The sequence below is a fragment of the Coregonus clupeaformis genome, chromosome 7 (genome assembly GCF_020615455.1).
Source record: "Coregonus clupeaformis isolate EN_2021a chromosome 7, ASM2061545v1, whole genome shotgun sequence".
Classification (NCBI taxonomy): domain Eukaryota; kingdom Metazoa; phylum Chordata; class Actinopteri; order Salmoniformes; family Salmonidae; genus Coregonus; species Coregonus clupeaformis.
Window position 1 is genome coordinate 8181344 of NC_059198.1, and position 27887 is coordinate 8209230.

Genomic DNA, 27887 nt, shown 5'->3' on the forward strand with positions numbered 1-27887 from the left:
GTGGCCAGGGTAGTGGTATCCAGGTGGAAAGCATGGCCAGCCATAGCAAAATGCTTCTTGAAATTCTCGATTATTGTAGATTTATCGGTGGTGATAGTGTTTCCTAGCCTCAGTGCAGTGGGCAGCTGGGAGGAGGTGCTCTTATTCTCCATGGACTTTACAGTGTCCCAAAACTTTTTGGAGTTAGTGCTACAGGATACAAATTTCTGTTTGAAAAAGCTAGCCTTTGCTTTCCTAACTGCTTGTGTATATTGGTTCCTGACTTCCCTGAAAAGTTGCATATTGCGGGGGCTATTTGATGCTAATGCAGTACGCCACAGGATGTTTTTGTGCTGGTCAAGGGCAGTCAAGTCTGAGGAGAACCAGGGGCTATATCTGTTCTTAGTTCTGTATTTTTTGAATGGTGCATGTTTATTTAAGATTGAGAGGAAATTACTTTTAAAGAACAACCAGGCATCCTCTACTGACGGAATGAGATCTATATCCATCCAGGATACCTGGGCCAGGTCAATTAGGAAGGCCTGCTCGCTAAAGTGTCTTAGGGAGCGTTTGACAGTGATGAGGGGTGTTCGTTTGACCGCGGACCCGTTACGGACGCAGGCAATAAGGCAGTGATCGCTGAGATCCTGGTTGAAGCCCATGTGGGGGTGGAGGGGAACGAGGCAGTAGATGTACAGGCTAAACAAGCATTTAGTAGTGGGGATGTTGATGTTGAAGTGTCAATTAGCAAGGCAGAGGCAAAAATATATATACAGTGATGGTGCAGAGATGGCAGGAGCAGTGGAATATAAATATTGCATTTATTTCAAGTACAGATGAAAGTCGGAGAGGGGAGGACGGCAGGAAGGGAGGAGGCTATATTTACAAGATTAAGGGTAGGACACAGCCAGTTGAATAAGACACTAAGCATGATAGGAAAGCATCCATCAGGAAAATGTGATTATTGTCAGGAAATAGAGACTGTGGAGCATGTATTGCTACAGTGTGGGCAGTATCAGAGGGAAAGAGAGAGGATGAGATTAAGTATGAGGGAGGAGAGGATACAGGAAATTAGTTTAAAGAGTATATTGAGAAGAACGTCATTAGATATAGTATCACATATTCGTTGTCTTCTTTAAGAGAAACTGGGTTGGCAGGTAGGATTTAGTTTATCCATGTCTCTGGCCCACACTCCAGTGCGGTAGGTGGCGGTAATGCACCACAACGTTGGATGCCAACAACCGATAAACCCCACTGAAAAAGAAGAGACGCAGTGATGGACTAGAATAACGTGAGACAATCAATCAAGTAAGTAACTATGGAATTGCATTATGCGTTTGCTATTAAATTAGAGTTGATAAAGTTGCAGTGTCATGAATGCATGCCGTATTTTAACTAGTTCGTTTATGTCTAGACGTGGGCTAGCCCAGCACCAAGGAACGGATGTAAAGAAGACGCGGAAGCGAGTTCAGTGTTTAGAACATACAGTCGGATGTATTTTTGCATGTACAAATAATTTCAGATGATTCCCCCCCCACATAATCCATTGCTAGTGTTGAAGGCCAGGGATTACACTGCATTCGTGTACCGTTAGCTAGAGCTCTCTGTTTTTGTTTGCAGTCTGTTTTTGGTCTGATCCTAAGCGACCGTATATTAAAAAAAAGGGGGGGGATAAATGGATAGGTCCTCCGGTAACCTGCCTTACTGCCCTCTTCACAGATACTTCCTCCGCCTTTGAGGGAAACAAACGTTTGTCATAGGAAATCCACCTCTCCTGAATCGAGGAAAATGTTTCGACCTGGGAGAGAAAAATATCTGACTGAACCAAGGTAAGACAATTACATTCACCACAGTAATTTGAACAGTGGACAAGATCAAAATGTGTATGGAAAATATATGTGTAATTTAGAATACACATTAGGCATATTTTATGTTCATATAAGCACTCGTTTTTTTGTCTACCATCTGTAAGGTTCTAAGAATTGATGGTATGTAGATAGTTGAGAACAAAACGTCAGACTTGAATTCAATTTAGGATATTTAATACCTGCCGGGAAGAAGTTTACTCGTCCACAACTCAAAGGTTCACAACAGTATTTATAGTGATGTAGAGGAGGGGAGTCTCTGCCTCCCTACATCCCATGGAATGCATATACAATTGTAAATCACAATGGACCAACCAAAATACATGTTAAGTATAGTCCTACAGTGGGGAAAAAAAGTATTTAGTCAGCCACCAATTGTGCAAGTTCTCCCACTTAAAAATATGAGAGAGGCCTGTCATTTTCATCATAGGTACACGTCAACTATGACAGACAAATTGAGAATTTTTTTCTCCAGAAAATCACATTGTAGGATTTTTCATGAATTTATTTGCAAATTATGGTGGAAAATAAGTATTTGGTCACCTACAAACAAGCAAGATTTCTGGCTCTCACAGACCTGTAACTTCTTCTTTAAGAGGCTCCTCTGTCCTCCACTCGTTACCTGTATTAATGGCACCTGTTTGAACTTGTTATCAGTATAAAATACACCTGTCCACAACCTCAAACAGTCACACTCCAAACTCCACTATGGCCAAGACCAAAGAGCTGTCAAAGGACACCAGAAACAAAATTGTAGACCTGCACCAGGCTGGGAAGACTGAATCTGCAATAGGTAAGCAGCTTGGTTTGAAGAAATCAACTGTGGGAGCAATTATTAGGAAATGGAAGACATACAAGACCACTGATAATCTCCCTTGATCTGGGGCTCCACGCAAGATCTCACCACGTGGGGTCAAAATGATCACAAGAACGGTGAGCAAAAATCCCAGAACCACACAGGGGGACCTAGTGAATGACCTGCAGAGAGCTGGGACCAAAGTAACAAAGCCTACCATCAGTAACACACTACGCCGCCAGGGACTCAAATCCTGCAGTGCCAGACGTGTCCCCCTGCTTAAGCTAGTACATGTCCAGGCCTGTCTGAAGTTTGCTAGAGTGCATTTGGATGATCCAGAAGAGGATTGGAAGAATGTCATATGGTCAGATGAAACCAAAATATAACTTTTTGGTAAAAACTCAACTCGTCGTGTTTGGAGGACAAAGAATGCTGAGTTTCATCCAAAGAACACCATACCTACTGTGAAGCATGGGGGTGGAAACATCATGCTTTGGGGCTGTTTTTCTGCAAATGGACCAGGATGACTGATCCGTGTAAAGGAAAGAATGAATGGGGCCATGTATCGTGAGATTTTGAGTGAAAACCTCCTTCCATCAGCAAGGGCATTGAAGATGAAACGTGGCTGGGTCTTTCAGCATGACAATGATCCCAAACACACCGCCCGGGCAACGAAGGAGTGGCTTCGTAAGAAGCATTTCAAGGTCCTGGAGTGGCCTAGCCAGTCTCCAGATCTCAACCCCATAGAAAATCTTTGGAGGGAGTTGAAAGTCCGTGTTGCCCAGCGACAGCTCCAAAACATCACTGCTCTAGAGGAGATCTGCATGGAGGAATAGGCCAAAATACCAGCAACAGTGTGTGAAAACCTTGTGAAGACTTACAGAAAACGTTTGATCTGTGTCATTGCCAACAAAGGGTATATAACAAAGTATTGAGCAACTTTTGTTATTGACCAAATACTTATTTTCCACCATAATTTGCAAATATATTCATTAAAAATCCTACAATGTGATTTTCTGGATTTTTTTTCCTGATTTTGTCTGTCATAGTTGACGTGTACCTATGATGAAAATTACAGGCCTCTCTCATCTTTTTAAGTGGGAGAACTTGCACAATTGGTGGCTGACTAAATACTTATTTCCCCCACTGTATATAGTTAACAAACTATATGGTTAAAACCCTTCACAGGTATGTCTGCTCTATATAGAAACTACATTATTTTTTATTTATTTTTACAATTTAACAGGAAAGTCTCTGCCTCCAATGTGGTAAAACTCAGCAACAAACTCAAAGCCATCCTGAAGAAAAAGTATCAAAGTCCGCCAGGGGGGGAAACTGAGCATCCATTTTATATACATTGTGATCTCCAGTATCCACCCGGTGAAAGTGGAGAGGTGAACCAACATGAGTACATTCAAATTGAGCCAGGCTACAGGAAGAGACACCAAGGGACATGGTCACCCCTAGGCTTATACTTTGATTCTGAACTAGGCAAAGAGCGAGTCAGAATAGCGCTGACAAAGGGCGTCTCTGGTATTGGCAAAACTAGCCAGGTGCGGATGATTATTCTTAACTGGGCAGAGGGAAAAGGAAACCAGGAAAGTCCTCTCATATTTCCTCTTCCTTTCCGGGAGCTGAATTTGCTGGAGGAGAGACTGAGTCTGATTGAACTTCTTCACAAGTTTTTCCCAGAATTGAAAGAACCTGGAATATCCAACTTGGAGAACATCAGAGTTGGGTTCTTCCTTGACGGTCTGGATGAATTCCGACGACCTCTCGACTTCAAGAACAGCCTGATGGTGACCGATGTCACAGAGGCTTCCTCCGTGCCGGCACTGCTGACAAACCTCATTAATGGTAATCTTCTTCCCTCTGCCGCTCACATATGGATTACCTCCAGACCTGAAGCAGTCAGTCGCATCCCTCTTCAGTACATCAACGAAGTGACAGAAATCGAAGGCTTCACAGACTCCCAGAAAGAGGAGTTCTTCAGGAGAGCAATCAATGACAAGGACCAGGCCAATGCAATTATCGACTACATGAAGTACTCAAAAAGCCTCTACGTCTTGTGCCAGATACCTATTATCTGTTCGATTTGTGCGTCACTCCTTGGGAGACCGACATGGCTATCCAATAAAGAATGTGACCCCGGAGCTCTGACTCCAATGTACACTGAACTACTCGCCCTGTTTCAAACACGAGACCATAATACACAGAAGATGGCTATTAAATTTGGGGAACTAGCCTTTAAGCAGTTGGTGAAAGGCAATACAGTTTTCTACAGGGAAGACCTACGAGAGTGCGACATTGACTCTCAAGAGGGGTCCGAGTTTGCAAAAGGAAGCATACAAATCTTCAGGGAGGATATTGGGCACAATCAAAAGAAGATCTACTACTTTGGGCATACTACCATTCAGGACTTCTTTGCTGCAATGTGGTTTCTTCAATCCTGCAACAGCCAAGATGAAAACCTGAGGAATGCAGTGGACATGGCCTTGCAGAGCAAAAACGGAAAGCTGGACCTCTTCCTCCGTTTCCTCCTCGGCATCTCGCAGAGCTTCATCCAGTCAATCGCAGAGGCCGGCTACAACTCGTTGAAGACACTGACGGAAATGGTAGAATATATCCAGAAGAAGGTCATGGAGAATCCCGCTTCACCGAGGACAGTCAACCTGCTGAACTGCCTGATGGAACTGGGTGACAGCTCTCTAGAAACTGATGGCGTGCGCTTTCTCAAGACGGGAATCCCCCCAGATGCCAAATACTCACGTGCACATTGGTCTGACCTGGTCGCTATTTTAATGGCATTGGCGTCTGGGCCGATAGACATGCTTGGGTTGGAAGTAAAGAAGAGAGGAGACAAGGAACTTCTGAGGATGCTGCCAGTGATCAAAGCTTGCCACAGAGCCACGTAAGTACTTGGTCATTTAACAATACCAGCTATTACAGTGAGCTCCAAAAGTATTGGGACAGTGACTTTGGACAGTGATTCAGCACTTTGGATATGATATGATATGATACAATTTTCATCCATATCGGGTGAACCGTGTAGAAATTACAGCACTTTTTGTACATGGGCTAGTCCCCCCATTTTATAGGACCAAAACTATTGTTTAGAAACATATTCTATTCTTATTTACAATAAAAGTGCAGATAATAACAAAAGAAGAACGATTAGTTACCGGAGTGTAACTCCAGTTCTATGAGTGGAGCGGAGCCCCATAGGGGAGCTCTGCTCCTATTGGTTTACCCTCTGCCCTAAGGCAGCATCAGCCTGAGACAAAATTATGCACACACCTGCAGCCAATAGGAGTACAGGTGTCCCTATAAGAGGGGATACCTCCCCTCAATCAGCCTCCCGAGATATTTTTCTTCAGCGAGACTAGAGAGGGTCGGCAGGGCCTTGGTCTATGGGGCTCCGCTCCACTCATAGAACTGGAGTTACACTCCGGTAACTAATCGTTCTATATCGTGGAGCTCCGCCCCATAGGGGAGCTCTGCTCCTATTGGTTTAAGGCGGAGCGTAGCGCTCCAAAATGTACTCCCTGCCGATCCCAACACTTCCCATCGAAACGAAAAGGTCAGGCCTAGCAATGGCTGCGACCAAGTCCCGCAGTACTGCAACTAAAAACCCATACGGGCGTCACAATATACCGCGTCATCGGTTAAAGACCCGCCCCACCTAGTCCAATGGCAACGCCAATGACTAGTGGGCAGATCACCAGAATAGAAGCCATACTACTCTGTACTAGCAGATAGATGTGCCTCAATATCCTGTGAAAACACTACCGACCACTAATGGAATGACACAAAGTGTCACTCTACATTGTGAACGCGGTAGACCGCCTCACTCACTCAATGGAATCCCAAAGATTAGTGGGCAGGAACAAAACATGAGTCATACTAAACTGAACAAGCAGATAGATGACCTCACATTCTGTCAATCAACGCATGCCTCTACTGTACTGAACCTGTCAGTCAGGAGTCATGCCACAAAATATGTTTTCTTATCCAAAGCGGACCTGATGGAAACCTTGTCCATAGTCCTGCTTTTTTTTCTCTCTTCCTAGCTCAAAATCTCCCTTCAGCTATGCTGAGTACAGACCGAGCCAAAGAGTTAGAAAACACATCTGTCAAAAACACGTCTTCCTAACCAAAGCGGACCTGATGGAAACCTGTGTCCACAGTCCTGCTTCTCTTCTCTTTCTTGCTCAAGATCTCCCTTCAGCCACGCTGAGTACAGATCGAGCCAGAGAGTTAGAAGACATATCTAAGAGATAGAAACTGATAAATGGAGACGGCGTCGACCATGATGCTGCTCTACAGATATCCTCTACCCCTGTTCCTCTGAAAAGGGCAGTAGAAGCCGCTACTCCACGAGTGGAGTGAGCTCTGATACCCTGAGGCAATTGCCGCCCCGCTGCCTCATAAGCTGTCTCAATGCCTTCACAAAGCCAGTGAGACAACCGCTGTTTTGAAAGTGGTCTACCTAGTGCAGCCGCACCGTGACACACAAACAACTGAGGCGATGACCTAATCGCTGCTGTGCGCTCGACGTAACACGCCAAAGCGCGTACCGGGCACAGGCGATGGAGCTTTTCCTCACTCCTCTCTCTATGAGGAGGAGGAGAAAAAGCCCACAGCTCCACGGTCTGTGACCTATATGAACTCTTAATAACCTTCGGCACAAATGCCGGGTTAGGACGTAACACTGCTCTGCTCAGATCACCATTGATGGCCAGGTAGTCAGGTCTCGTCGAAAGAGCACACAAATCACTGACCCGCTTAGCTGTAGTCAAAGCGAGCAACAGTGCTGTCTTCATAGACAGCATCTTGAGGGGTATTTGATTCAATGGCTCGAACGGCGACTTACATAGCGCTTCGAGTACCAAAGCCAAATCCCACTAAGGAAGCGTGACTCTAGGTGTTGGCCTAAGTCGCCGCGTTCCTAATAGGAAGCGTTTCACTAGAGGGTGGCTAAAGACATTGTCTCTGCCAAACCCCTCATGACAAGCTGAAATCGCTGCTGCAAACACCCTAATAGTGGCAGGCGATTTTTGCTTATCAAACATGAGCTGTAGAAAAGAGAGAATAATCTCCACCTGACAGCTCATGGGGTCTACACCTTGTGTGACACACCATCGTGAAAACACGTTCCATCTACTGGCATACATCTTAGAAGTGGAACTGGCACGTGAACCCTGTATGGTCCTGATCACTGCATCAGATAACCCACGGCGCTCTAGCCTGTCCCTCTCAGCAGCCAGGCCTTCAGTGGTTGGCCGATTATGGGCAATTTCCCTATCGTGCCAGCCGCCTGAGACAACGCGTCCCGTCGATGTGGAATTGGCCAAGGTGGCGCAATCAACATCTGACTCATCTCCGCAAACCAAGGAGCCCCCGGGCGATCGGGCGCTATCAGTATCACTGACAGCCCCCCTGACCTCACCCTGGCTAGCAGTGGGAGAATGCAGGTTAGCGGAGGGAATGCATACAGGAGAACTCTCGGCCACGGTTGGTGCGCAAAGGCGTCCCTTCCCAGTGGCGGTTCGTCCTGTTCCCTCAGAGAGAACCACAGAGGACATTGCGCGTTCACGCGTGACGCGAATAGGTCCACCTCGGCTCTCCCGAATTGTTCCCAAATCTGGAGAACAATGTCCGGATGCAGACACCACTCGTCGTCTCGAGGACCCCCTCTTGACATGAGGTCTGCTCCTACGTTCAAGTAGCCCGGAATGTGTGCTGCTCTCAATGAGCGAAGGTGCTCGTGAGCCCACAGCCACAATCCCTCTGCCGCCCGATGGAGAGCAGGAGACCTGACTCCTCCCTGGCGATTTATGTGAGCTACTGTGGTCCGGTTGTCTGACCAGACCAGCACATCGCGACCCCGAAGGGTAGACGCGAAGTGGGTCAGAACCAGTCGAACCGTTTCCAACTCCAAGAGGTTGATATGACGACCTGATTGAGGCCACACACCTCCTATCGCTTGGGTCTGACATGTCCCTCCCCATCCCGTCAGGGACGCATCCGTGAATACTGGGATGTGAGAGGACACCTTTCCTATCGGGACTCCGTGCGTGAGAACGCGCGTTTCTCCAATAGTTCAGATCTGCACTGAGCGAGAGGGGAACCACCACCAACCGATGACGTTGACGCAATGGGTCTAGTCTTAGTTGGGCGAACCATCGCTGCATCCTGCGCATATGCAGGAGTCCCAGCGGAACCACAGAGTGGGCTGACGACATGAGACCCAAAAGTGACATGATCGACAGCGCCGTCACCGTGTGATTCGGACTACACTTCCTCAGGGCTAGCAACAAGGCTACCCTTCGGGGGTCCGAAATTCGAGCCCTCATCCTCACAGTGTCTAGCTGTATCCCCAGGTAGACAATCTGATGAGTGGGCCAGGGCGCGCCCTTTTTCCAATTCACAGCAAACCCCAGACTTGTGAGATGCATCACTGTCTGTGTTGTGTGAGTGATCGCCAGCTCTGCTGACGGGGCGAGAACCAGTAGATCGTCCAGGTAGGCTAGTAGCCGTATTCCCTGACGACGCAACGGTTCCAATGCCGCCTCCACACACTTGGAAAATGTGCGAGGTGCCAGGGCGTACCCAAATGGCATCCTCGTGTATTCGTACGCCACCCCTTGAAAGGCGAACCGCAGAAACTTCCTGTGACGTGGCTGAACCGGCACATGAAAGTACGCGTCCTTTAGGTCTATGCTCGTACAAAAGTCCCCTCTCTGGACACATTCCAGCAGACGTTTTGTCGTTAGCATTTGGAAGGGCCGCTTGGTTATGCTCTCGTTGAGAATGCGTAAGTCCAAAATCGGCCTCACTCCCCCCGTCTTTTTGGGCACTAGGAAATAAGGCGAATATAGCCCTTTGTTCCTTTGCTCCCCGGGGAACTACTGTCACCGCTTCCTTCGCCAAAAGTTCCGTAATCTCTGTCATCAGAGCGGCCACTTTGTCTGGCGTTTTCATCACCCGTCTCCACCACTCCCCTGAACAGGGGGTGGTGTCCGTGGAATTGGAGAGCATAACCCTTCTGCAACGTCTGTTCTAGCCAGCGTGAGAGGGTGCAGCTTCTTCGCCACTGCCAGCAATGCAGAGAAAGCGGCTGAGCACGAAGCTGTGGTGCATCCAGTAGGAAGGACCTGTATTCCTCTATGGCCCTTACCGCCACTGTTCCCCAACATTGAAGTGGTGGAACAGCCCAAGGTGGGCCTCCCGTGAAAGGGAGAGGAACCATCAATGCGTTCTGAGAGAGAAAGAGGAGCAGGGACGTCGGTTAAACTCGTAACCGTCGTATTCCTGCCCTCCTTGAACGCATCGCGGGTCTGAATTGCGCTGACCGAGGTCACAGCCTGCGGCAGGGCACCATCCCCAGCAAGCGATTGCGTCATCTTAGGTGACTGCAATTCACTATCAGAGCCCTTCACTACAGTACTCCTAGAAGTCTGTAGTATGAGGTCTCTATGAGGTAAAACAAGGCGGCGCCTTGATACCTTCTTAACTTTCACCTTCTGTGTGTGTTCAACTCTGCACCCCTGGTGCGTTGATTCACACTCAGTGTGGTGAGTACTAGCTCGTTCTGTCAGGGGAGCTGATACTTTGGTTATACCCATAACCCTAGTAATCCGGCCCTCCGTGAACGTAGCATGGGTCTGAATCGCATTAACCGAGACCTTGGTCTGCGATAATGCGCCGTCCCCAGATAGCTGCTGTGTTACAATGCCTGGGGGCGCCGATACTCTGGACACCTTCGTGACCGCGGTAATCGGGCCCTCCGTGAACGCAGCATGGGTCTGGCTCGTACTAGCGGAGACCTTAGTCTGTGCTAGTGCGCCATCACCAAATAGCGGCTGCGTCCTCATGTCAGAATCTGACAGGGACTGCTGCCTGCTATGTAAAGCACTTCTTATACGTGAAGTGTGACGTGACGACCTGATTTGAGGTCTTATGGATACCTACTCAAGTGCCTGTTCAGCAACGCACCCTCGGTGGGCTGAACGGCTCTTAGAGTGGTAAGGAAGAGAGGGTGAGATTTGAACGCTCTCGGACGTATTATGGAAAATAGGCTCTTTTTTGACAAAGTCAGGTGGAGCCAACTCTTTATTAAATACATCAACAAAGGCATTTACATCAACACCCATCCCTTCAATCGAAGGGTGGGGGGGAACAGTGGGCACGTTCGACACCATCGATGCGTCCTCCATCTACTCCCCCGCGTCCCGTCACGTACGCCTCCTCTTGCCTCCCTTGGAGGGCCAGGTTGGCGTCCTCGTCACCTCCCTCGCCGGCTGTAGTGGGGCTACCGTAGCTGCTGGAAGGGCGGGGCCCGTTCCCTTGCTGCTCGTGGCCGCCGGATGACGCCGATTACCCCGGTCTACTTGGAGGGGCGGAGGTAGATGGCCTTTGGGATGGAGCGGGGCCGAGTCGTCCTGCCAATGGCAGGTGCTTGGCCAGCTGTTTCTTCTCCTCCTCCAGCTTGGAAAAACGCTCTGTCGCCTCTTTGACTGCGACCCCAAAGAGGCCGTCGTCAGAGAGGGGGGCGTTCAAAAGAGACGTCCTGTCTGCCTCTTTCATGGATGTCAAGGACAACCAGAGGTGTCGTTCCCCGACCACCGAAGTGGCCATGGACCTCCCCGCGCAGACTGCGGACGCCTGTGTCAGGTGGAGTATGGCGCCAGAAATTCTGGACGCCTCCTCCACCTCCTCCGGTGCCAGCTCTGTCTTGCCCGTGGTTAAACGGGACAGAGAGGCCGCCAAGAGGGCAATGTTGTTAGCTGCTGCTACAGCTTGGGCTCCCAACCCAAAGGACTTCTCTAACAGCGACGCTGTGAGTCGGTCCTTCTGGGATGGCAACGTGGCCTTCTTGGAAGAGGGCCAAGGGCTCGAACCCGGTACGAGATACGCCGCCATGGCGCTCTCTAACCTGGGGATTCCCTGACCCTGGAACCTTCCTTCCACTCTCGTGAATGGGAGATACGCTTTTACTGGCGAACGCGCCGCTAAAGGTGCCTCCCACGAGCCCTCAACGTACCTAGCCAAAGAAGGCATGGCAGGAGCCACTGGCTCTGCCGCCTTCCTTGGCCTGGAATAAGGACCGCCCTCCATCATATCAACCTCCGGTGCGGAGGGAAGAGGGGGCAGCCTTATCACCAGCCGTTGAGCAGCTCTCTCAATGAGACCCGGAAAATCCGCTCTCAGAGAGGTTGCAGCGAAAGAGAGAGCTTCTGATCTCTCAGAGCTCGTATCCCCTTACTTAAAAATCATACAATGTGATTTTCTGGATTTTTGTTTTAGATTCCGTCTCTCACAGTTGAAGTGTACCTATGATAAAAATTACAGACCTCTACATGCTTTGTAAGTAGGAAAACCTGCAAAATCGGCATTGTATCAAATACTTGTTCTCCCCACTGTATATAATAAATTGTCAACCCTGCAAGCAATACAAGACTCTATTATTATGGTGGGAGATTATAATACCGTTTTAAATAGCTCAATGGACCGTAAAGGAAATCACACTACAAACAATCACCCTCATGCGCTTAAGGAAATCGTGAATGTCATGGATACATTAGAACTAGTAGATATATGGAGGCATAAATATCCTGATCTAGTGAGATATACATGGCGGAGACTCAATCAAGCTAGTCATCTTGACTTCTTTCTTATGTCATTCTCGTTGGCACCAAAAGTTTAAAAAGTGTTGATAGGGGACAGAATGCGGTCGGACCATCATATAATTAGCATATACATTACACTTACTGAATTTCCATGTTGGCGAGGATATTGGAAATTTAATCAAAGCCTATTGGATGATAACTTGTTTTTAACTAGGACAGAGGAATTTATAACTGATTTTTTCCGACATAACATAGGTACCGCAAATCCCCTTATTGTATGAGACACTTTTAAATGTGCCTTTAGAGGCCATGCAATTCAGTACTCATCTCTAAAACAAAAGCAATTTAGGTCAAGAGTCCATACTAACAAAGAATATAGAAGGTCTAACAGAACAGATAGATAGCAATAAAAACTGTAACATAGAGGCTCAGAATAAATTAGAGGAAAAACAAAAAGAAATGGAGAAACTTATTCAAGAAAGAGCAAGTGTAATATATTATAAAAATAAAGCAAACTGGATGGAATAAGGGGAAAAATGCACCAAATTCTTTTACAATCTTCAACATAGAAATGCTACCAAAAATAATTTACTGAAACTGTTTCACCAAATTATATTTTGAAGGAGGAAACAAAGTACTTTAAGCATATGTTTTTTGTTTCAGTCGCCTCCATCTCCTCTAACTGAAGCTAATTGTAGAGATTTATTTTTCTATTGATAATGTAAAATTAACAGCCATACAGAAAGACTATTGTGAAGGTGAAATTACAGAGGAGGAACTTCTGGATGCAATTAAAGACTTTAAGTCCAGGGTTGGATGGCATACCAGTCGAGTCATACCAAACCTTTTTTGATATACTCAGAGGACCGTTATTAGCATGTTTTAACCACTCCTGTGTAAATGGTAGATTATCAGACACTCAAGAAGGTCTGATTTCATTATTACTGAAACAGGAGACAAGTGGAAAATATGGATCCAGTCCATTAAAAAAATTGGAGGCCCCTTACACTTCAGTGTTGTGATGCAAAATGTATAGCGCATAGAATTAAAAAGGTATTGTCAGACATTATTCATTCTAATCAAACAGGTTTTTTACATGGACGATACATTGGAGATAATAGAAGGCAAGTACTGGAAACAATAGAACTCTATGAAAAATCTGGGAAACCAGGCCTGCTATTCATAGCAGACTTTAAAAAGGCATTTGATAAAGTACGACTGGAGTTTATATGTAAATGCCTGGAGTATTTCAATTTTGGAGAATCTCTTATAAAATGGGTTAAAACCATATATAGTAACCCTAGGTGTAAAATAGTAAATAATGGCTATTTCTCCGAAAGTTTAAAACTGTCAAGAGGAGTGAAACAAAGTTGTCCACTATTGGCATATCTATTTATTATGGCTATTAAAATCAGATCCAACAATAATATCAAGGGATTAGAAATCCAGGGTTTAAAAACAAAGGTGTCATTGTACGCTGATGATTCATGTTTTCTTTTAAATCCGCAACTTGAATCACTCCACAGTCTCATAGAGGATCTAGATAAATTTTCTAACCTTTCTTGATTACAACCAAACTATGATAAATTTACTATATTATGTATTGGATCACTAAAAAACACAATTTTTACATTACCACATAGTTTACCAATAAAATGGTCTGATGGTGATGTGGATATACTCGGAATACATATCCCAAATGAAATAAAAGATCTCACTCCAATACATTTTAATAAAAAGTTAGCAAAAATAGATAAGATCTTGCTACCATGGAAAGGTAAATACCTGTCAATTTTTGGAAAAATCCCCCTGATTAACTCTTTACTATTATCCCAGTTTACCTATTTGCTTATGGTCTTGCCTACGCCTAGCGAACAGTTTTTAAAATGATATGAGAAAAAAAGATTCCATTTTATTTGGAACGGCAAGACAGATCAAATTAAACGGGCCTATTTATATAATGAATATGAATTCGGAGGACAGAAATGATTAAATGTTAAAGCATTAGACCTATCACTAAAAGCTTCAGTCATACAAAAGTTATACTTAAATCCGAAATGGTTCTCTAGAAAATTAGTAAGATTGTCTCAACCAATGTTCAAGAATGGCCTTTTTCCCTTTATTCAGATTACAACCTCTCACTTTCAGTTATTTGTTAAGGAAATCATCTCCCAAATATCACTATTTCTAAAACAAGCCATAGAAGGTTGGTTGCAATTTCAATGTAATCCTCCAGAAATGACAGAACATATAATGCAACAAATATTGTGGTTAAACTCAAATATACTAATTGATAAAAAACCATAAAAAAAGGTATAATCTTCGTAAATGATATCATAGGTAGGAGTGGTAGAGTTATGTCGCACATGCAGCTAACAAAAACATATGGAAATGTCTGCTCTACCCAAAATTACAACCAAATAATTGCAGCATTACCGCAAAAATGGAAGAGGAAAGTGGAAGGAGGAAAAAGTAAGGAACTTGTGTGTTGGCCCTGCATTAAAGAACATAATTGGTTAAAGAAAATTGTGATAAATAAAAAGTATACCAGTTTCATTTAAGGACCAAAGGATTGACAGCAGTCCCATATAGATTGCAAAATAGTTGGGAAGAGATTTTTGACGTACCGATTCCATGGCATAGTGTTTAGGAACTGATGCACAAAACAACGCCTGATTCAAAACTTTGATTTTTTTCAATTTAAATTATTATATAAAGTTCTTGCTACCAATATAATATTATTTATATTGGGGATACAATCTTCCCAGCTCTGCAGATTTTGCTGCGAAGAGACAGAATCATTAGATCATTTGTTTTGGTACTGTCCATTTGTAGCTTGTTTTTGGAATGGCTAAAGAATTGCAATATTTACCTGGAGCTAACCCTGCAGATAGCACTACTGGGTGATCTGAAAAGTCATAGTCAATCGATCAATAATATAATAATACTTTTAGCAAAAATGTTTATTTTCCATTTACAATCTGTAGAAAAAATCAGAACTTTTGTAAAACATCACAGTACAGTTGAAAAATATATGGCAAATAGAAATCCAATATGGATGGTGTTAAGTGATAGATGGGTCTTGTTGAAGGATGGGACTAATAACAACTAACAACAACTAATAACAACAAGATAACTAATGTAAAGCATACTGTGTCCATAATAAGTATAGAGGTTATAGGTTGAGAGCTTTTGTGAAAGAGCAGAGTTTGAAAGATATGGCATAAACCAGATGGACATCATGAAAATGATCGGAGAGGTTGAGGGTAGACGAAGTTCATGAGTAAAAACAAACAAAATATAATTATTGTAAAATTGACGGTGTCCATAAAATGTATATAGTATGTATAAGCTGGAAGTAGAGGCCTAAGCATTGTTGTTCACTAGTTTACTCTAATTAGGGAAGGGGTGGTGGGGTTGGAAAGTAATAAAGGGGAATATATATATTTTTTAAGGATATACAGTGAGGGAGAAAAGTATTTGATCCCCTGCTGATTTTGTACGTTTGCCCACTGAAAAAGAAATGATCAGTTTATAATTTTAATGGTAGGTTTATTTGAACAGTGAGAGACAGAATAACAACAAATAAATCCAGAAAAACGTGTGCCAAAAATGTTATACATTGATTTGCATATTAATGAGGGAAATAAGTATTTGACCCCCTCTCAATCAGAAAGATTTCTGGCTCCCAGGTGTCTTTTATACAAGTAACGAGCTGAGATTAGGAGCACACTCTTAAAGGGAGTGCTCCTAATCTCAGTTTGTTACCTGAATAAAAGACACCTGTCCACAGAAGTAATCAATCAATCAGATTCCAAACTCTCCACCATGGCCAAGACCAAAGAGCTCTCCAAGGATGTCAGGGACAAGATTGTAGACCTACACAAGGTTGGAAAGTGCTACAAGACCATCGCCAAGCAGCTTGGTGAGAAGGTGACAACAGTTGGTGTGATTATTCGCAAATGGAAGAAACACAAAAGAACTGTCAATCTCCCTTGGCCTGGGGCTCCATGCAAGATCTCACCTCGTGGAGTTGCAATGATCATGAGAATGGTGAGGAATCAGCCCAGAACTACACGGGAGGATCTTGTCAATGATCTCAAGACAGCTGGGACCATAGTCATCAAGAAAACAATTGGTAACATACTACGCCGTGAAGGACTGAAATCCTGCAGCACCCGCAAGGTCCCCCTGAACAAGAAAGCACATATACAGGGCCGTCTGAAGTTTGCCAATGAACATCTGAATGATTCAGAGGAGAACTGGGTGAAAGTGTTGTGGTCAGATGGAGCTCTTTGGCATCAACTCAACTCGCCGTGTTTGGAGGAGGAGGAATGCTGCCTATGACCCCAAGAACACCATCCCCACCGTCAAACATGGAGGTGGAAACATTATGCTTTGGGGGTGTTTTTCTGCTAAGGGGACAGGACAACTTCATCCCATCAAAGGGACGATGGACGGGGCCATGTACCGTCAAATCTTGGGTGAGAACCTCCTTCCCTCAGCCAGGGCATTGAAAATGGGTCGTGGATGGGTATTCCAGCATGACAATGACCCAAAACACACGGCCAAGGTAACAAAGGAGTGGCTCAAGAAGAAGCACATAAGGTCCTGGAGTGGCCTAGCCAGAACTTAATCCCATAGAAAATCTGTGGAGGGAGCTGAAGGTTTGAGTTGCCAAATGTCAGCCTCGAAACCTTAATGACTTGGAGAAGATCTGCAAAGAGGAGAGGAACAAAATCCCTCCTGAGATGTGTGCAAACCTGGTGGCCAACTACAAGAAACATCTGACCTCTGTGATTGCCAACAAGGGTTTTGCCACCAAGTACTAAGTCATGTTTTGCAGAGGGGTCAAATACTTATTTCGCTCATTAAAATGCAAATCAATTTATAACATTTTTGACATGCGTTTTTCTGGATTTTTTTGTTGTTATTCTGTCTCTCACTGTTCAAATAAACCTACCATTAAAATTATAGACTGATCATGTCTTTGTCAGTGGGCAAACGTACAAAATCAGCAGGGGATCAAATACTTTTTTCCCTCACTGTGTGTGTGTGTGTGTGTGTGTGTGTGTGTGTGTATATATATATATATATATATATATTTATTTATTTATTTGCGAGGGGGAAAAAAACATATGGGGGATTGGAAGTGATGCAGACAATTACATTGATGGAAGTTACAATCTATCTGCAATATTAAAGCTGATCAACCCCCTATAAAAAATAAACATGCATCCAAAATGACACACAGCATTATTTACCATTCATTTCAATTTGTAGAGTCACAAGCTTGATGTAGTCATGGCGTGCTATGAATATGGGACCAAATGCTTAACTTTTTACTTTTGGTCCCCTAAAATGGGGGGACTATGTACAAAAAGTGCTGTAATTTCTAAACGATTCACCCGATATGGATGAAAATACCCTAAAAGTAAAGCCGACAGTCTGCATAGTCATTGTTTTGGCTCTGGTTTGGCTCTGATACAAACAAACAAATGTGCCAGTGCCAAAACAAACAGATGTGTCACTGTCTCAATACTTTTGGCACTCACTGTATATATCAATATGAAATATCTGCAACACACAAGATAATTGTCATCACAGTGATGTAATTCAGGTTTGTTGGACACGTCTTATGATCATTACACAGTTCTGTTAGTTTAGTGTCTGCAATTATGGCTATGTTCTTTTTGATTCCCTAACTCGCCTTCCTATTTTTTTCAATAATTTTAATTCAATTAAAGGTTCGATTTTTGTGAATATTTTGAATGAAAGACCAAGAGGATAAACAGCAAATAACATTTTTTCACAGACCGTTTTGCTCATATTTACCAAGCGTGCCAATATTAGTGGAGGGCAATGTATATCGATATGAAATGTCCATAACGCACAAGATAATTGTCATCAAAATGATGTAATTCAAGTTTGTTGGGCTCGTCTTACAATTTTGGTGGTTCAAGTGGCTAATAGTATGAATTCTAATGTTCTTTTTGATTCCATAAACCCTCCCCACCAGGCTGTCATATCACAACCTGACTGAGAAATCCTGTGAATGTCTGGCCTCGGCGCTCACCTCAAAGGTGTCCAATCTGAAAGCTCTGGACCTGAGTTTCAACACGCTGAAGGACTCAGGAGTGCAGCTACTGGCGGCCGGCCTGGCCAAGCCACACTGCCGACTGGAGAGACTGAACCTGTCCGGCTGCAGGGTGAAACAGGATGGCTTTGCCGCTCTGGCCAAAGCTCTCAAATCCAACCCCTCGCACCTGCGAGAGCTGGATCTGAGCGGCAACGACCCGGGAGAATCTGGGATGTTTCTTCTCGTTGATGGACTAAAGGTTGTTAAGTGCGAACTGCAGATCCTGAAGTGAGTATTGAATCAATGGCCCGTTCTGATCATGTGTTCCCCCACTTGTAACATCATTTAATTGTTCCCCTACGGGTTTATCCTGTGGTTTGATGCAAATGAAGTTCTCCTCATAAAGGAAATACAGTTGTCTTCTAAACTATTTTACATTATTTTAAGGGTATAATGTAGTTTTATTGAGCTAGGACAGTGAAGAGGAGAGTTAGGAGAGTTTGCGAGTCAGAATGGCATGGGTCGGATTTGAACTCATGCCGACTCTGGTAGCCTAGGCTGTACATCTGTGCTGGGGTCCGTGGCACTAACCTCTGGACCACATAGGCCACGTCAAGTATTTTAATCTTCGTTAGGCTCTCAAACTGCAAGCTGGACCATGCGCTGAGTCGCGCTCTAGCAGTGTTGCTGATAGACAACCCCAGACACCTGAGAGAGCTGGACATCAGCATGAACAACCTGGGAGACGGGGGGGTGGAGCTGCTCATGGACATACTGAAGTCAACCCAGATATACAAACTGGAGTGAGTACCGCTGGGACTAATACATAGTGCTTTAACTAAATGGGTATTGAGAGAGCACACACATACACATTCCACCTCACTGATTCTAAAGTGGAATACATGTTTTCTCCACCACCAGGTTGTACTGTTGTCAGCTCACTGAGAAATGCTGTAAGCACATGTCTGGATGTCTGGTGAACATCCCCAGTCTGAGGGAGCTCAACCTGAGCAACAACAACCTGAAGGACGAGGGGGTCAAGATGCTCTGCAACGCCTTCGGACTGCCCGGCTGTCAACTGGAGAAACTCAAGTAAGCTAGCTTACCCCACTGAGAGTGTAAGGACCTATCTCCCCTAGCCCCTACTCCATGTAAGCTGACATACTTTGGTTGGTTCAAATACTATTTGAAATTATTTCAAATACTTGTCAAACTTGAGCTTGCCTGGCACAATGGAACCAATTGAATAGTCGCAAAAGTGCAAACCCTGTCCGGCTTCTGGCTCTCCAGGCAGTCTAAAGCGAACGTTTAAAGTCTCTGAAAAATAGTATTTGAACCTAGGTCTGGAGCTGAAGATTGAAGAGTGTTGCTTTTTCTTTACCTCTGTCTTGTCTCGCCAGTGTGGCGAGCTCTGGCATCACCCTAGCCAGAGGGTTTCATTTCAACTCTATCCTCAAAGAGCTGGACATCAGCAGGAACCATCTGGGCGACTCGGTTGACTGGGCCAATGTCTTGTTCTGCTTGTTTTCACTTGAGACCCTCAGGTGAGTTCTGCAACGGTTAGACCTAGTGTGTGCGTGGGGGGGCAACTTTCTCTCAATGTAATTACCTCTCCACACCTAGGCTGAGTGACTGTAAACTGACAGAGAAATGCTGTGGGGACCTGGTTAAAGCTCTCGGCTCCAACCTCACCAAACTGAAAGAGCTGGATCTCTCTGGAAACGACATGGGAGACAGCGGCGTGAAGACACTCTACTTGGAACTGACCTCCAGGTGCTGTACACTGGAGAGACTGTTGTAAGTAACATCATTAGAGAGTTATAAAGCACATGGCTTGGTCTATGATATTGCATCGCAGGCTCTTCACACAATGAATTATTATAAGCATATTCACAAAATGACTTGGTCATTTGTTAACTTATAAATCACTCGTACAATTTATAAAGCATTTTTTAAGTCTTGTTGAACGAAACAAATTGAAGATCTTTTCTCCCTCTCTGGTGACCTTCTCCACTCTCTTTCTCTCTATCCCCATCTCTCTCCCCCACATTCGCCCTTTCTCTCTTTCACCCCCCCCCCCCCCTCCCCCCCCCCCCCCTCCCTCTCTTTCCAGTCTGAGATGCTGTGGGATCACAGCAGAGGGTTGCTCCTCCCTAGCCTTAGCCCTGAAGTCCAGCCACTCCAGCATCACAGAGCTAGGCCTGATGGGAAACGACACAGGAGAAGATGGACTGAGAATTCTCTCTGCCATCAGGGACGACCCACGCTACAAACTACAGACTCTAGAGTAAGTACTGGTGCCACCAAAGCTTACAATGATGTTAGTCATTGATTTATAATGACTTTTGTGGCTGTAAATCCTTGTGTGTGTCAACCTTCCATCATTGGATTGTGTGGCCCACAGGTGTTTTTAGTCAGTGGAAGATTCTGCTAGAATAGGGATGAAATGAGAACATAATTTTGTAGTATTATATGTCTATGGTGGTAACACTATTCTTTGTTCTAGAATCAACGATTGAGAGAGGTCTTGACTCGCTTGATGGGGTTCTTCTTGGCATCTCAGCTTGATCCTCAAATTCCGTTATTGCCCTGGTGAAAAGTGGTTCATTGTAAAGGGAATATGATGCTATCTCGGACACAGACTGGGATTTGCTTTCAGATTACTGAATTGATTGTTGTACAGACTTATTAAAGAAGTGCCTAAACCTGAAAAGTTAATTATATAGAATTGTATAAAGTAGGATGCCATTTAGGATGTAACCAGTGTCTGTGTACTGAACGATGTTACTCAGTACCTCTAGCCTCAATCATTCTCAGTAACCTCGAAGTCCATGCAGTATTTTTTACACATCAATGTCAAGATGTTACAGTATACGATGTAGCCTTTACTGAAGAGAATGGGGATGCTATGTTTTACATAATTACCCCCCCAGGGAACCGTCTTTTTGGCGTTTTGTGTGTTTAAACTCATTAAAACATTGCATTAATAAACGGTTTATTTAAATATTGTACATATGCTGCTGATAAATAAGTATTAAAACATTCATTAAATGTATTAAAACAGTATTAATAAACTGTACTATTATAAAATAATATAATAATATGCCATTTAGCAGACGCTTTTATCCAAAGCGACTTACAGTCATGTGTGCATACATTTTTACGTATGGGTGGTCCCGGGGATCGAACCCACTACCCTGGTGTTACAAGCGCCATGCTCTACCAATTGAGCTACAGAGGACCACATAAGTTATAAGTTAGTAGGACTCTTTTTCTATTTTCTCAGAAATACTGAGTTAGGTAGGAGGATTTAGACATTTAGAGCTAATGTTGTAAACCATGATTGACCACACACTCCTGCACAGTAGGTGGCGGCATGCACCTTTAACGTTTGTTTGCGGATCGCCATTATCATATGAATATCATAGAAGAAGATGGAGACGCGAAAGAGGGGTGACCTGGAAGCGGATGTCATTCGTACAATAGCAAGACCGAGAATGGCGGTGCGAGAAGTGCTGGTAATGCTACGAAATTTGGATGAGATGGAGTCAGATGGAGGGGAGGAACTTGATGCTGAGATCGACTCTGATGATGAATGGGGGAATTCTTCATTACATTCTGATTCTGACTATGAGCCTGATCTGCCTCGGCGCAAGAGAGGCCGAACAATGCCCACTGTGCTGGCGTCACTAACTGAGATGGAGAGAGAGGAGATAGGGAAGGACGGCACGGTTTGGATAAAAGAGCCTGCTGACAATGCTCCGAGTCGATTATCAGCACAGAATGGAATCCAAGTGGAGTCGGGCCCTACACCTTACGCAAAAGACAGAATCGACAGAACATTCGACAGCTTTCATTGTTTATGTGACATGGAGATGTTGCAGCAAATCAGGTACTGTACTGTAGCTGAGGCGCACAGAGCAAAAGGAGACAATACGTGGGACATATCTGTGGATGAGCTGGAAGCGTTCATTGCGCTCCTGTATGTCCGTGGACTGTACGGAGGAAAGAACACGCCTTTGGAGAGCCTCTGGTCAGACAGGTATGGGATCACTTTCTTCCGAGACACCATGCCACGGAACCGCTTCAGAGAAATCATGCGATACCTGCGTTTTGACGCAAGAGAGACCAGACGCATGCGCCTGGAAACTGACAAATTCGCATTAGTATCAGAAGTTTGGAACGCGTTTGTACATAACTGTGTTACGTCTTACAAGCCAGGAGTGAACATCACCGTTGAGGAGCAATGGTTCCCCACGAAAACGAAATGTCGCTTTACGCAGTACATCCCCTACAAGCAAGACAAGTGGGGCATGAAGTTTCGGTTGGCAGCTGATGTCGACAGCAAGTATGTGCTGAATGTCTTTCCATATCTGGGGAAAGATGAATCTCAGCAGCCTGAAAATGTGGTGTTGAGGCTTGTAGAACCTTACCTTGGCAAGGGTAGAAATGTAAACATGGACGAGGTCTTCACATCACTGCAATTGGCAAACAAGTTGATTGACAAGAACACAAGCCTGGTTGGGGTGGTGAATAAGATGAGACGGGAGCTGCCTCCATCTGCATGCGACCAGTCACAAGCAGAGCTGTTCTCCACAACAGTGCTGAAGCACGACAAAGCAACACTTACGGTTTACAGAAAGAAGCCTAGAAAAAACGTCTGTATCCTGAGCACTATGCATCCGACAGTTGCCATTGGCGGTGACACAAGGAGAAAACCGGATACCATGATGCACTATAACAGCAAAAATGTAGGCTATTAGGCCTATACATTTAGGCTACACATTTAAGCGCACTTTGCCATATTTCATGCACTGTGCTCTTCTGCAACAAATGTGTATTTCTTTCCTATTACTTTGCTAACGTTTAATACTCTATTCCAGGTTGGTGTGGATAAGATGGCCAGACAGTTCACGGTGAAAGGGGGTACTCGCCGCTGGCCTGTTGCCGTATTCTACAACCTGCTCGACCTGGCTGCTATCAACGCGCACGTTTTGTTCACCCAGTGTACCGGCAAGACAACGCCACGGCGAGATTTCATCATGGATCTGGCATGGGAGCTTCGTGAGAACCACATGAGGGCCAAGACGAAGGCAGCTGCAGCTGCCAAGGAAGCAGCCAAGGCCGCACCGCCTCCTTCCCGGGCACCCATCCAGCTCCCAGCTGGGAAGAGAACACAGTGCCAGGTGAAGACGCAGTGTGCACGGAACCAGGCCCATGAAAGATGTGCACAATGCCACCGATTTGTTTGTGGGTCTTGCACCCACAAAGGTCCGAAGCTATGCGCTGACTGTGGATCAGAGCAATAGAGGAGAAAATAAGAAACTGATTAATGCATAAAAGGCACATATCCCACTCAAGGCACAGGCGAGGGCACAATACCGTGTCCAACTCCAAACGAATGAACAAATGACTCTTGTTTTGTGTCATGGATATTTTTCAATGAATATCCCCATATATATTTAATGTTTCACATGTGTTTTGCACTCTTTATACAAGTTGGCGCTTCTGTGAATGCATAAATCAGTTGACCGTGCTTGTCTTGAGGGAGACTATTTGACTATTTCTCTGTGATACTTTTAAGTAAATCTACTATACAAATACAATTAATTAAATTGTGTGTTTTTATTCCAAGAAAAACTCGAATACGTTTTAGAGGCCTGTGGAATTATGCTGCTGATATTCAGGGAGGTAGTAGTAATGGGTGGGTGAACCTTAACACAGGCCTAATATCTGGGGATGGTAAATTACATTCACAATATAACAAGTTAGGTAAAATGACTGTACTTTTGTTTTACCCCCTTTTATTATGCTGGCCGTGTGAGTTCCTCTAGCTCGAGGGTGTTTTGTTAAATTTCTTCCAGTCTGAAGACGTGTATGTTGTACAAGACCGATCTGTGTGTTGAAGGCTCGTGAGGGGAGAGAGGAAGATGTCAGGTGAAAGGGGGAGTGAGAAGTATGGGTGGTGAAAACATCTCCAAATGTCTCTAAACTGATTCCCATTCATTTAATCCCCCCGATAGTACTTATAATCATAATGTACTTCATTAATGGCAAGACAAAATAACATAATAGTGCTATTGAGTTTTCATGTAAAATAGTCACACATTTTTAGTGATTCAAAGTCGACGCCACATACCAAACATCACTAGTAGGGGAAAACCTTCAAATCTTATCATTGATGTGGTCCAAATAGAGAACCGGTCCTCTATGGTTATTTTTTTTACTCATACTTTTCCAATCCTAGACATGATTTATTAAACCCCCGCACAAGTTAATACATATTATCAATTGTATTTTAAAATGTAGCTAAAAGTATCACACAGAAAGTAAGAGGCCAGGCCGCTAACAACTTAAAGACCAAAACATAATTTCCTGTGTTTTATATATATTTCCACCCTGAGGTTGGAATAATATGAATCATAAAGGGACCATCACACTCTCCCAGAAGCTTGGCTGCCGTGTAAAACCTGCGAATTCAGTCAAACAAAAAGATGAAGAAAGCTTAGGCCTACTTTCATTATTCGATTTTTTAAATTATTTTCACTTCATTAGGAATAGCGTCCCCGACCACATCTGATTTAACCAATATGTTTGATAGATTTCTTAAACATTTATAGGTGAATAAAGGTGGATTCTGGATTCTGATGATAATATATGCCAGAGTTTATTGACAATAGACTTGATGCCATTACGGCTATCATTGAAAGTAAGTATTTAGTTTACAGAAAACGGTTTATTCTGTTTTTGTTGGGATTTATTAAGTAACTAGAATAATACTATGAAATTGTGAAAATGAGGATAGTGCCCGTTTAGTGTAAGGGCTGTTTGAAAAGACTGCCTGATATGTCAGCCTGTTTTGGTGGGAGGGGGGGGGCTTTACTTGGCTCAATGCGTTCTAGCGACTCCTTGTGGCAGGCCAGGTGCCTGCAGGCTGACCTCGGTCGTCAAGTGAACAGTGTTTCATCCGACACATTGGTGTGGCTGGCTTCCGTGTTAAGCAGGCGGGTGTTAAGAAGCGCGGTTTGGCGGGTCATGTTTCGGAGGACGCATGTCTCGACCTTTGCCTCCCGAGCCTGTTGGGGAGTTGCAGTGATGAGACAAGATTGAAAAAGGGTGTAAAATACACCCCCAATAGACCTATATGTTGACATCACAGTTCAATTGTACAATGATGACATTAGTGTCAGGGGAAAGATGAACACTGCATAGGTTAGACATGTGGCTTTGACTTTGCCACAGTCTGTGAAGTGTCATCATTAGTGGGATTGAATGAATGAATGAATGAATGAGCCATCTATCCTATAGTGAATAGAATTAACTAATGAAAAAAATGAATGAATTAGCCATTTGGAAACATATTTTCCTTTTCCTAAATAGACCTGTGTTTAACACACTAACTTCAATATCATAAACAAAAAATAAAATGACATCATAACTCTTACACCAAGGACAGCTTTCTGGCATTGGTAGGTCTATTTTTCATTCCCCCCTGCACAAATCGGCCTGTCTTCCCCCAACTGATAATGGCACATCGAAAACTCACATCGAAACTCGTGTCAAGTAGTTTCATGGGCGATATAGGGACAAAGTGGAGTCGCAATTCAACGGCTCAGACACGAGACGTATGTGGCAGGGTACAGACAATCACAGACTACAAAGGGAAAACCAGCCACGTCGCGGACACCAACATCTTGCTTCCGGACAAGCTAAACACCTTCTTCGCCCAAATGGCATCCCTAGCCGCGTCCTTAGAGCATGTGCAGACCAGCTGGCTGGTGTGTTTACCAACATATTAAATCTCTCCCTATCCCAGTCTGCTGTCCCCACATGCCTCAAGATGGCCACCATTTTCCCTGTACCCAAGAAAGCAAAGGTAACTGAACTAAATGACTATCGCCCCGTAGCACTCACTTCTGTCATCATGAAGTGCTTTGAGAGACTAGTCAAGGATCATATGACCTCTACCTTACCTGCCACCCTAGACCCACTTCAATTTGCTTACCGCCCCAATGCAATCGCCATCACACTGCACACTGCCCTATCTGGTCAAGAGGAATACCTATGTAAGAATGCTGTTCATTAACTATAGCTCAGCATTCAACACCATAGTACCCTCCAAGCTCATCATTAAGCTCGAGGCCCTGGGTCTGAACCCCGCCCTGTGCAACTGGGTCCTGGACTTCCTGACGGGCCGCCCCCAGGTGGTGAAGGTAGGAAACAACACCTCCACTTCGCTGATCCTCAACACTGGGGCCCCACAAGGGTGCGTGCTCAGCCCCCTCCTGTCCTCCCTGTTCACCCATGACTGAGTGGCCAAGCACGCCTCCAACTCAATCATCAAGTTTGCAGATGACACAACAGTAGTAGGCTTGATTACCAACAATGACGAGACAGCCTACAGGGAGGAAGTGAGGGCTCTGGGAGTGTGGTGCCAGGAAAATAACCTCTCACTCAACATCAACAAAACAAAGGAGATGATCGTGGACTTCAAGAAACATCGATGGGACCGCAGTGGAGAAGGTGGAAAGCTTCCAGTTCCTTGGCGTACACATCACTGACAAACTGAAATGGTCCACCCACACAGACTGTGGTGAAGAAGGCGCAACAGCGCCTCTTCAACCTCAGGAGGCTGAAAAAATTTGGTGTGGCACCTAAAACCCTCACAAACCTTTACAGATGCAAAATTGAGAGCGTCCTGTCGGGCTGTACCACCGCCTGGTATGGCAACTGCACCGCCCGCAACCGCAGGGCTCTCCAGAGGGTGGTGCAGTCTGCCCAATGCATCACCGGGGGCAAACTACCAGCCCTCCAGGAAACCTACAGCACCCGATGTCATAGGAAGGCCAAAAAGATCATCAAAGACAACAACCACCCGAGCCACTGCCTGTTCACCCCGCTATCATCCAGAAGGCGAGGTCAGTACAGGTGCATCAAAGCTGGGACAGAGAGACTGAAAAACATCTCAAGGCCATCAGACTGTTAAATAGCCTTCACTAGCACAGAGGCTGCTGCCTATATACGTAGATTAGAAATCACTGGCCACTTTAATAAACATAACACTAGTCACTTTAATAATGTTTACATATCTTGCATTACTCATCTCATAAGTATATACTGTATTCTATACTATTCTACTGTATCTTAGTCTATGCCGCTCTGACATTGCTTGTCCATATATTTATATATTCTTAATTCCATTGCTTTACTTAGATTTGTGTGTATTGGGTATATGTTGTGAAATTGTTAGATATTACTTGTTAGATATTACTGCACTGTCGGCGCTAGAAACACAAGCATTTCGCTACACCCGCAATAACATCTGCTAAACACGTGTATGTGACCAATAACATTTGATTTGATTCGATTATGGGTGAGCGATATGAGCAATGTTGAATAATCAATCCATGGTTAGTTATCACTCATCAATGTGAATGAAAATGTTGGGTGTGCTTCAGATGGCTATATCAGTCCACTAATACAGGACTAGTAATGGCCCAATGCACTACTTTTGTGATTTTTTGTTGTTGTTTATT

At 44.5% G+C, this 27887-nt stretch overlaps 1 protein-coding gene across 2 annotated transcripts; it reads left to right on the forward strand.

Moving 5' to 3' along the window:
- The first annotated feature begins 1059 nt into the window (after window positions 1-1059).
- Window positions 1060-23957, forward strand: LOC121568842 (NACHT, LRR and PYD domains-containing protein 12). 2 transcript variants are annotated; one of them, XM_041879291.2, is made up of 10 exons: window positions 1060-1287; window positions 1699-1808; window positions 3887-5551; window positions 18292-18639; window positions 18987-19154; window positions 19273-19443; window positions 19752-19895; window positions 19975-20148; window positions 20465-20638; window positions 23235-23957. In XM_041879291.2, the coding sequence occupies exons 2-10, from the start codon at window positions 1768-1770 to the stop codon at window positions 23269-23271; spliced, it is 2922 nt and encodes a 973-aa protein (XP_041735225.1). In that variant the 5' UTR covers window positions 1060-1287; window positions 1699-1767; the 3' UTR covers window positions 23272-23957. The 2 variants fall into 2 exon arrangements, with proteins under 2 accessions (XP_041735225.1, XP_041735226.1); XM_041879292.2 differs by lacking the exon at window positions 23235-23957 and adding an exon at window positions 20858-21362 and having other exon boundaries at window positions 1061-1287.
- The last annotated feature ends 3930 nt before the right edge of the window (window positions 23958-27887 follow it).